This window comes from Carlito syrichta, unplaced genomic scaffold (assembly GCF_000164805.1).
Source record: "Carlito syrichta isolate Samal-C Ts95f unplaced genomic scaffold, Tarsius_syrichta-2.0.1 Scaffold315781, whole genome shotgun sequence".
NCBI lineage: Eukaryota > Metazoa > Chordata > Mammalia > Primates > Tarsiidae > Carlito > Carlito syrichta.
In genome coordinates this window covers 44,509-56,714 of record NW_007259877.1, presented here as the reverse complement: position 1 = coordinate 56,714, position 12,206 = coordinate 44,509, and the positions used below count along the sequence as shown (strand labels likewise).

The 12,206-nt window shown below is 35.6% G+C and overlaps 1 protein-coding gene across 3 annotated transcripts in view; it reads right to left on the bottom strand.

Annotated features, from left to right (window-relative positions):
- DYRK1A (dual specificity tyrosine phosphorylation regulated kinase 1A) overlaps nt 1–4,832 on the bottom strand; it is a 159,545-nt gene extending 154,713 nt beyond the window's left edge. For all 3 annotated transcript variants that reach the window (XR_505339.1, XM_008073234.2, XM_008073235.2), the window contains exon 1: nt 4,744–4,832. Coding sequence is in view for 2 of the 3 variants with exons in the window: in XM_008073234.2 (XP_008071425.1) it covers nt 4,744–4,753 (10 nt within the window). In the remaining variant the exon portion in view is untranslated. The remainder of the gene's footprint in view (nt 1–4,743) is intronic.
- Nucleotides 4,833–12,206: the final 7,374 nt, after the last annotated feature.

The following is a 12,206-nucleotide window of genomic DNA, read 5'->3' as shown; positions in this document are numbered from 1 at the left end:
AGACTTATAATTTACCAAAGACAGAAATTCATTGAGTCAATAAAAGCAAAATCAGACTGCTCAGGCTTTGACAAAAATGAGAGCCAGAGAAGGAGAAGCACATATAGAAAAAGATCAGACACACATGACCACATGAAAAGCAATTCCAAAGGAAAGTTAATTGGTAATAGGTAATAAAATATTAAAATGTACACACCCTTTGATTCTCCCAATGTACTTTGTATATGACTGGATTTTAAGAGTTAGGTTTATGCAATTTACAGATTTGATTTCTAACTGTAATGAATATGCCCCATTTCTGTGATCACTAGAAGTATGAAAATGTTGCCCTACAAAATTCACATTTTAAAATGAGTTGGATAATCTAAAATTTAAAACTCTGCCACAAGTGGTTTTAAGCACTCAAATTCAGGTATATACAAGCATTATGACATGAACAGATCATCACATTTTAAAATAAATGTCTTTGGCTATTCCAGTCTCAAAAACTTATGATTCTATATCCTCTGGAAGTATTCTACATTTTTTTTTTTTAAAGTTGGAGTCTCACTCCATCACCCAGGCTGGAGTGCAGTAGCATGCTCACGGCCACCCCAGAGTCAACCTGTTGGGCTCTGGCGATTCTTCTACCTTAGCCTTCCAAGTAGCTGAAACTACAGGCGACCACACCACGCCCAGCTAATTATTGATTTTTTTGTAGAGACAAGATCTTGCCAAATTGCCCGGGCTGGTCTCCAACCCATGGGCTCAGGCAATCCTTTCACCTCAGTCCCACAAAGTGCTGGGATTACAGGTTGAGCCACTGAGTCCAACCTATTCCACATTTCAAAGTGACCAGCACGTCACTATTTTAAAAAATTCTGGTTGTTAAAGAAGTTCATTGCAAAAAAAAACAAGAAATGGTATTAACTGCTATATCCAACAGATTTCCCAAATCACATTTCTGAAGTTTTTTTTTTTTTTTTTTTTCTTTTCAGTCTGGTCTCACTCTGTTGCCCAGGATGGAGTGCAGCAGCACCCTCACAACAATCACAGCAGCCTCTACCTCCCTGGCTCAGACAATCTTTCCACCTCAGCATCCTGAGTAGCTGGGACTGCAGGCACACAACACCACACCCAGATGATTTATTTTTTGTAGAGACAAAGTTTTGCGATGTTGCCCAGGTTGGTTTTGAACTTCTGGGCTCAAGCAATCCACCTACCTCAGCCTCCCAAAGTGCTGAGATTAAAGGTGTGAGCCTCCATGCGTGGCCTCGTGTTCCATAGGATGTTAATGGGCATAAATCAAAATTAAAAGGAGAGGAGGTTCCTTAGTCAAATAAACTGAAGAAATGCTGGCCTAAGCAGGTTTCTTTAAACAAAAGCCTTTTCATTAATGTATGTGGCAATATCTGAAGCAGTGCTTTTTCCAAATCTAATCTCAAAAGTGATTCTATACCCTATATAAACTTAATTTAGTTATTTCTTCATTCAAAGCAGTTAAAGAGCGGTTCCTATGTTCTTCAAATAATGATGTGTTGCGTAGAATGTCATCACTTATCACTAACAGGACTGAAGGGGTGTGGGGGGATCTATGTAGGAGAGACATCCAGGACAAGAAGGGGACACAGAGATTTAGTGACATCAGCATACAGGTATCAGCTGAAGCCATTACTATGACTGCTATTACCCATGCCTTCATTCAATAGGTAAGTCTTTAAAATGTATCATAACACCCCACTGCATCATTTATTTGTTTAGAGATCCACCCCCTCCTTCAATTGAAATGCCCTCCTTGATCCCTAGCATAGTCACTGTTGCAGCCAGAGCATCTATTATAGCACCTGGCACAAAGCAAATGTTAGCCAAATAAACATATGTTCACAAATTATTTTTCTTCCAAAAATGAAAAGAAAATCCAAATTTACCTCATTGATGTCCTCACTGTATTTTAAAATATGCAAAAAGACCCTCAAATTAAACCAGTGCAGAAACACCTACATTCACATATACTAGAGATACACCAAAGTTTGCCTTTGACTTGGTGTTCAGGAAAACTCCTTTTTTTTCCACCCCATTTCTATTGAAGCATAACTGGGAAATAAAAATTATATATTTAAGATATACAACATGATGTTTTAATACACATACATAAAATGAAATGATTACCACAACTAAAGCAATTAACATATTCATCACCTCACAGTTACCATAAAAATCTATTATTAAGCTTTCACTTCTCAAGAGCCAATCAGCCTATTTCAATGTCCTTTCCCACATCCCTGAACCTGTGCTGCATCAATGAAACGGTAAGAGAGAGTAAGCTACCACATCTAATGAACATAACTAAGTCAAGGCCATGAACAATGCCTGGAGAAAGGAGAACACTTGCTCTCATGTATGCATACTCATTCAAGAAATAACTTTCGGGGAAAACTACTTAGGAATTTTTATGTGTTAAAATTCTATCTGTTGAAGTGTAATAAATGTGTGCACAGTAATACAAGAGCAAAATGTTACATTAATTAATGATTATGAAAGCTGTTCATTTTATGTACAAAAACAATTATTAACTTTCAAATTGTTAGAAAGGGAAACACACTAACAGCTAATACATATATTAGAGAGCTAGATCTTCTTTCTTGGGTTATTTTTTCCATTGTAAAGCAATTTACAAAGTCAAATAAAAGACTAGATTTTATCACAAATCTAATCTTGTGTTCTAGTGCTCATAAAATAAACTAGATAACTATAAACTGTTTAGACTTTAGTTATTTAATTCCATCGTGGCCATAAGCCTTTCAAGAAATACAGTTATTTGGGAGCCCTTCACATCTTGTAAAGATAAATAGCAAACTTGTAACTCCAAAATTTCACAAGAGAAAATCTCTAATATCAGTAATATTCATAGATTAGTCTATGAAATATCCAAAAAATACTTTGTTCCTCTACTGACCTCAGTCAAAAGTGAGCATCTACTTGGTATAGCCAATGTGCAGTATAGCGCCCAAGGAGCAATCCAGGAGCTGATAATGCTGAGAAATTGTTCCTGCACCGAAAGGTCAAACTTATAAAATCTGACAACAAAAGATGTTCATAAAATTCTAAAAACGTTTCTGTAAATATTCCTATTTGTTTTCTATGGCAATGATATTCAGCCTCATTATCATGTTGGTTTTAACAATCAGTGACTCAGCCAGAATGTGTACCTGGCATAACTTTAGTATGTACAGATAAATATACAGTGCACACTAGTGTGTATGTGTGAGAGAGAGATGCATAGTGGAGGTGATTACTCAATCACCTATGGTTTAAAAACAGAATTATCATCAGTCTTTCATATGGTGAGTTCCACATGAATGCAGAATACTATACAATCTCTAATTTAATTTACAAATACATTCAGGCACACTTCATACAAAATGATAGCTCTGAATCGTTTTTTTAATCCCACTCTAAAATCGAAAATTAATTTTCCCTTTAGAAAATCCAGATCACCAAAAATAAAAACCAATAACAAAACTACACCAATAATGTAAGTAGGAATCTATTAAATATCTATTCAAGATTTTTTTTTTTTTTTTTTGAGTTGGAGTCTCACTCTGTCGCCCAGACTAGAGTGCAGTGGCCGCTCCCGGCCACTGCAGCCTCGACCTGCTGTGCTCCAGCAATCCTTCCGGCTCAGACTTCCAAGTAGCTGGAACTACAGGCAAGCACTACCACTCTTAGCTAATTTTTTGAATTGTTGTAGAGGTGAGGTCTCACCAAGTTGCCCAGGTGGGTCTTGAACCCGCGGGCTCAGACAATCCACTCACCTCAGCCTCCCAAAGCGCAGGATTACAGGCTGAGCCACTGAGCCCGGCTCTATTCAAGATTTATATGTAATTACTTACTTTCCAGTTAACAATCACAGTTTCAAACATTAGTTTATAAATATAATCAAATAAGACTATCACTGACAAAGTCCACAAATATGTCACTTGGTTCAACAAAATGCCTCATAATGTGCCTGACTTAAGAACATACATGTTTATAAGTTAGTAACACTTTATCAATTACCTACACTACATTTTCAAGAGCTTGAACATAGCCACATACGGAATAGCCTCCAGTTTCCCATGTATGAAAAAGAACACCTCAATTAATTATAAAGCAATAAAAATATTCTTTCAAAAATACATTCACATTGCTTCTCCTGTATAAATACAAATGACAAAAGAACGAAAGGGAGAGAAGGAGGCAAGGAAATAGAAGGGAGAAAGGAAGGGAGAAAACAAGTAAAGAATAAACGAGATCTCAGACCAAATTTTCTTAAGGAATCATACATAGGGGTATAATATCCTGCATTTAATTGTCATGAGTCTTATTAAAGACATCCTACTAACATCCACTCCCACAAAAGATTTGCTATATTCTAATAGGAGTCTGGGGAGACATGCATTCAATCATAAAGGTGACTATATTATTTATCAACAGAAATATTTCAATTCCCACCAAAGTACTAGCCAGCTTTTAAAAAGCCTAACTACTAACAATTACTATGCTGTATTTTATGTGTATTAACACCACTATATCACCATTGATTATCATACTGAGTCCCAAAGCCAAGTTTAATAAATATCCCAACTATCTTTGCATTTACTGACCTAAAACTCCCCCCATTAACTACTATTTATCAGAAAGCTCCCCCATTCAAAATATACCATCAGTTCCCACATTCTTTTAGAAAGCCATAGTTTTACTGTATTTCAAAACTTGAGTCACCTGTATGCATCGTCTTCTTTCAAGTCTCATATCATCCTGATGGGGTGGGGGAAGGGAGGGAAGAGTCCAGCGGCAAAACTATAACACTGTGTAGAGAAAAACAGATTATGATAAGAGATAATGATGCAAAACAGTTACCCCTAATTGAGGAATATCTAACATAACTATAAACCCCAAAACATACAGATAAAATTACTTCAAGTCTACAAAATTAGTTTTCTAACATTTAAGGTTAATTTTTCTCCATTAATCAAAATCAACAATATATAAAATGTATTCAGTTGTCAGGGAAAAGAAAAACAGTTTTAAAGTGTGCCTACTACCACTAAAATTACATACTAGGCATCAAAAAACCTGAATATTCAACTATTTTATATAATTTATCTGGGGGTAATCTTCATTTTGTGATCTCCATCAATTCATAAATCACTATGAATGGAAATTCACTTTTCATAGTGGTTTACTATCAAGGCAGAAGTTTATGGGAAAGACAACATGAAAATCTACCAATGTTATCTATAAATTAAGTTCTCCAACATTTCTTACAACTGCTCCCCTAAATCCAGAAGCAAAACTGTAACATATGAAGAAAAAGAGATTCTGATAAGAGATAATGATGCAAGACAATTATCCTTAATTGAGGAATATCCAACAAGCCCTCTTTTGCTCTCAAGTGGTTTCTCTTATTTTACTGTAATTCATTTACAGTATTTCCTACTTGTTGCTTCCGCTGGTATGACAGACCAGCAAATAATGACTTATGGGAAACTGAAAATAACCTCAGTGTTATCAACTTAGAACACATGATAATGGCAGAAGAAACAAAAACAAGTATAGGTTAAAACTAACTTACAAAGGAGGTAAGTTAAAAATTTACTTGGTAAATCGATACTGTGAAAGTCAATGAATATTTTCAACGAAACAATGTTGCTTACTTTGACCAAGTTCCCATGCAAGCCAAAAGATGTTATTGAGGGCCCTCCAGAAGAAATACAGAAACTTACCCAATTCTAGATCTTTTAGACAATTTCTGAAATAGGTTGTTTTTCTTTATTAACACTCTTTCAATTCCCTAAACTTTACATTATGACATCCCAATCATCCTACTTGATATTTCTTTTCCCTAAGTTTTTTTACTCTCCTAAATTACCATCCAAAGCTCCTGTTGCCTCAGTGTAGTTCATTTCAGGGAAGTGATATGAAGAAATCAAACAGACTGAAATAATTTACACTGGTATTTGCAGTTTCCAACAAGGATGCTAGTTAGCGCAAATAAACCTCTTATTATTAGAATTCCAAAGGATGTTGCCAAGTAATTTTTAAAAAAACTATTCAGGTAGTCTCAAGAAAAATATTTTCAGGCAAATGGATTGATTATAACAAAGATTTGAGTCTACATTTATTGCCCCAAAATATTTCTGCTTTTCACTTATTTCTCATTCTACTTTTGAACTCCCAGACCTGTCAAAAGCTCCAACTTTGTACTCCAAATAGCAGTAATAGTAGACACTTCACTGCAAAAGAACCCCAAGGACAATGGTTTAAATGTGTGAGTTATTTTTAAAGTAGGAATTGCCTATGTCTGAAGTCATTACCTATATTCCGGATTCCATTCCTGAAGAATTACCTTTCCAATTCAAATGCTGCTATGGTATCAAGCAAAACCTTAGACATGGAACCAACTAGTACCCAAATAGATGAATGCACAGATAGATGAATGAACATTAAAGTACTGCACCAAAAGAGTTTTATGTATAAAAATAATTACTGAATAATCAAGATTAAATTACTTTCACTCCAAAGATATCATTTTCTAATAATGTTTCCCCCCAAAAGTGATCAGTCTTTAAAATTCTGGCATAGGCCAGTCATGATAGCTCACATTTGTAATCCCAACACTTTGGGAGGCCCAGCAGGAGGAGGATTGCTTGAGCCCAGGAGCCTGAGACAGCCTAAGTAACATAACGAGACCTCTACAAAAAAAAAAAAATTAGCTAGGCGTAGTGGCACGCATCTATAGACCCAGTTATTCACAAAGCTGAGGCAGAAGAAATGCCTGGGCCCAGGAGCTTGAGGCTGTGATGAAGCATGATAATACCACTGCACTCTAGCCTGGGCAACAGAGTGAGACTCTGACTGAAAAATAAAAGCAAAACATCAATATAATTCTAGCATGAACTATAAAAAAAGAAAATATAGACTCAATCTCTAGCTACAAACCATATATACAACCAATCCTTTAGGCTCTCAACATCATATTCTTCACCTATAAAATGTTACATTGCTATTTACACCTCACTAAATTGAACAATTTCAACAGATATAGATAATACTGATACAAAAGTTGTCTATAAGAAAGCAATCAACTAAGATATAAGCATTATTTTAATTTTATTAAAAGTTTATTAAAATTTGTTACTAATTTAAATATCTAAAGGTAAGAAACACACACCAAAATTTACTGGTACCTTTTGAAACATCATTCATCAATCACTACTCATTTGAAAGACAGTCTCTGGCAAAGGGTAAAGTATCTGCATAAGTCATAAAATTTGCTGACTTACATGGCAGCAACTAAGCTATCATACACTGAGTAATGATAACCTCCAGAAATCGTGATGTTGGATTACTCTAAAGACTCTAGTGATTATTCCATATATCCTTCCCTCAGGCTAGTCACTTTTCAAAAACAAAGTTTTTGAAACTTCAGGTCAGAGTTTTATATGACAATAAGTAGATAATTCCAAACACCAAATATGCTTTGCAGATAAACAACAGATATAGTTTTCTTCCTAAAGAAACATAAAAACCTAGACAGTCATATTTTAAACTTTTTTGAAAAATAGTATAATAAATTTTTCATCTTTTCCTGTACAAATGGAGTCATTCACAAATTACGGAGTAACAATTAGATGCTAATAAAAAACATCTATCTTTACCACAGTAACGTCTCATAATCCTCAAAATCTTTTACAGTATGATTCAGTTCACATTTTGCCAAAGGCAATATAATGGTCTATGGACAATCCAGGAACTAAGTTTAGTGGTTTTCTGAAGCTAAACTTACAAACCACTTTTTAGTTGTCTCTTAATCACTGCATAAAATTAACCTACAGCATACTTCAGGGAACTTAAGCAGAATTTCAACATGCTGCTAAGCACATGCTATATACTCAGGTAAGTACTGGGCTTAGTCTCTTGGTGTCTATCTATGTGGGGGATAGAGGGACCTAATTAAAAGCACTGATGTACTGAGATTTATAAAATTAATACTAATCCACAAAGATCCAGAGTGGCAAGACTGTGACTGAAATGAATGCATTACCATGATATGGCAAGTCCAGATTATCTCAGGAGCTAATTAACTAAATGCCAGGTGCAATGTATTCTCTAATGTGACAATGTTTTGTAATGACACGAAACTAAAAATTGTTATCTAATTTCAAAATAACTAAACAATAGGAAAGTATTACAAGTAGCATATTTTTTTTCTTTTTTTTTTTTTTTGAGTTGGAGTCTCACTCAGTCACCCAGACTGGAGTGTAGTGGCCACTCCCGGCCACCACAGCCTCGACTTGCTGGGCTTCGGCGATCTTTCCGCTTCAGCCTTCCAAGTAGCTGGAACTACAGGCACGCGCTACCATGCCCGGCTAATTTTTTTGAGTTATTGTAGAGATGAGGTCTCGCCAAGTTGCCCAGGCGGGTCTTGAACCCACGGCCTCCCAAAGCGTGGGATTACAGGATGAGCCACCAAGCCCAGCTACAAGTAGCAGATTTTTAAAAATCAGTATGATAAATGGAGCTTCAAAATTACCAGAGAGGTACTGTTTTATTTCTTAAGTTGGGAGGAGATACATCGTTATTTTTATTATTCTTTAATTTTACATATTATAAATATCTGTGCATATTTCAATTTAAAACTAACCCATATGAAAAGACAAAATGAAGAGTGAGACTTAAAAGGACAATTCAGATACTTCAGAAGATGTCAATTAAGAGAAAGCTACAAAATAGAAGAGAAACTTAAATCTAGATCTAAAATCTAATTCCACAAATTAAAACTACAATGTCATTATGTAAAATGAATACACTATTAACTAACATTCTCTTATAAACTTTTGCTCACTTACACTAATGGACTAAAGGAGTGACAGGAGAAAATACATCCTTTTTCCATACAGTAATTTTAGATTTTCTAGAATTGTAGCAGCCAAAGGAGTCAAGCAAATGGAAAAGAAAATAAGAAAGCGTCATGGTTTTAAAAACCAACACACAAAGAAAACAAAAAATTAGCTTTCTAATTCCCAATAAGATGATCAAGCGGCACTACAGAGAAAAAGAAATTAAACTACAGATTTCAAGTGAAATCCTAAAAACCAAGATCATTTATCATTCCCTCAAAATATCCACAGAACAGTTTTTTTTAAGGCAAACACACGCAAACACACACACACACACACACACACACACACACACAACCTTAGAATGTGATTATCATATCAAAATTATTAGTAAAACCAAAAGGAAAAGATGATTTGCTGAATACTTACTATATACTAACTACTCAGCTAAGACACTTTATAGATGTTGACACATTTAACCTCCTAACAAACAGATATTGTTACTTCCATGTTATCAACAGAGAAAGCAAGGGTCAGAGAGATTAAGTGGCCTAAAGTCACAGTTTGTGAACTCTGGTCACACATCAAAGTCTACCACACCAAAATGCGTCTCATTAAGGATCATCGAAATGGTATGAGAAAATTACAAAGATTCAAGAATCCAAGTGTGTCTACAATTGATTTCAGACACTATACTCACTCCTCTGCCTCAATCACCCTAAACATGAACAAAAGTTCAGAAACAGTAAACTAATTTGTAAAAAGTATTTTAACTTAGGAGAATAGAACATTAACTCTCCTTCAAAACTTTGTCAAGAAATTTTGATTCCAGCATATAACATATGCTATATATTCCCTTTACCAAACAAAATTTAAAAGACAAACTGAAAAGAAGGTAAAAACAAATACCAGATGAGTTACTTTTGTGACAAAACCTTGGGAAAGACAGAAAAGCATGTAGGTCTTGGATTATACCACTCCAAAAGCATTTTGGAAGTGGGAATAGCTGAAATATGTATTAAAGGGACTAGAAACGTGATTTATCATGAAACTATATGAAAAGAACAAATATAACCTCAAGTAAGCACTAGGGAGAAGGCTCAAGAATTAACAGTTGAGTGGATTAAAAAATTTTTACCCCAAACTTTTGCTATCTCAACTCAGTGTTCTCTAAGACTACACCTGGCCAGGCTCGGTGGCTCAGTCTGTAATCCCGCGCCTTTGCGAGGCTGAGGTGAGTGGATTGCCTGAGCTCGCGGGTTCGAGACCAGCCCTGGGCAACTTGGCGAGACCTCATCTCTACAATAAATCAAAAAATCAGCCGGACGTGGTAGTGCATGCCTGTAATTTCGGCTACTCGGAAGGTGGAAGGATCGCCGGAGCCCAGCAACGGCCACTGTACTCCAGTCTGGGCGACAGAGTAAGACTCCACCTCAAAAAAAAAAAAAAAAAGACTACATCTGGGTCTAAATGAGACGAAATTAGGCACTGAGTATTTGGACACACCAACAAACACAGGTAAAAAGGAAGGAAATGCCTCATATGCATATTATCTATAACAATGCATAATCCATTGAGAAATCTTTTAAAACTGGATGAGATGGCAAAGTTTCTAGGTGTAAACTATAATTCACTTAAGTGTAAAGTAATAGTATAGATATTCTATCATTTATTCAAAATGTATATACATCACCACTGCTGTTTTATTTTGCTAGCTTATACTGTCTTCTTTTAGAATGTGAAAACATTTATATTGATTTGCACAGTAAATGACCTTCAAGTCTATCTACATGTTTATCTATGCTCTTATATTTGAATTCCTCAAACATTAATTCTGAGCCCACAGAATTTTTCAGAAACCTAAATTCTACTACTAGAGAATAACTACTATATAAATACTACGAAATAGCCCCATCACGTGCAGACCTAAGTTCCAAAAGGTTCACCTCTAAAACAGGTGATTAAAAGTCAACACTAAGTACTATTTTAGTTACTATATGTAGAATTAAGCAGACTTTTTATAAAGCTGGACTGACTCTACCCCAGCTCTCTCTGCTCCTTCTGTAGACTTTCAGTTCAACATTTCCAAGAGCTCAGTGAAGTGAGCTTGAAATGTTTCAATTATGGGACTGCAATTATGTCACTGCATGAGATGTCTGATCTTTAATGGGCACTGTTATAAATATTTTACTTTAATTAATCCCAAAAGCAATTACATAAAATAAGTAGCACTAGCACTATCATTCCCACTTTACAGGTGAGGAAATTAGGGCCCAGAGAAGTGAAGTCATCCCAAGTCACACATGACAAATGGAACAGAGGTATGATTCAAATTCAAGCAAACTGACTCCTAAACCACTGCTCTCGGCCCCAAGGTTAAACTGAATTTACCATCTCCCAGATGTTTTCCCTACTCAAAACAGACTAGAGGATAGGGGAAAAATCCACTTCTCCTTACTTTAGTCTTGATCTTGATTAAAGGGTGTCAATATCAACCCAGTCTTCCAAACTAAAAGGCCTCATCATACAGAATCTTTCCTTTTGCTTACCCCACATCTATCCAATTCACAAATCTTATCATGAATGTCACCTTAGAAGTCTTTCAAACTAGCTTAATTACTCCATTTCTTCCATTCCCACCTTGGTCAAGGTTCTCGTTCTATTAGAACTTCTTGCTCAATTCACAACCTAACAAGCCACCTAAAGAAGCTGGAAAAGCAAGACCACAAAAACCCTAATTTCAGCAGAAGAATCCAGATCACCAAAATAAAAGCCCAAATCCAGGACATAGAAGACAAAAAGATAATACAAAAAATCAATGAAACAAAAAGCTGGTTCTTCGAAAGGGTAAACAAGATTGATGGTCCCCTAGCTAGACTGACCAAGAAAAAACGAGAAAAAAACCAAATAAGCATAATCAGAAACACAAAAGATGAAGTCACATCTGACCCTGAAGAAATACAAAAGATCATTAGAGACTACTATGTACACTTGTATGGAAACAAACTTGAAAACCATAAGGAAATGGAGGACTTTCTGACATCACACAACCTACCTAGGTTGGAACAAGAAGAAATTGAGACCCTAAATAGACCAATAACAATCAAAGAAATTGACTACGTAATAAGAAAGCTTCCTACAAAAAAAAGCCCTGGTCCTGATGGCTTTCCAGCAGAATTCTACAAGACATTCAAGGAGGAGCTGATACCAATCCTACTGAAGGTATTCCAGGCGATTGAAAAAGATGGAACTCTCCCCAAATCATTTTATGAAGCCAACATCACATTATACCCAAGCCAGGTAAAGATCCAACAAAGAAAGAGAACTACAGACCAATGGCCT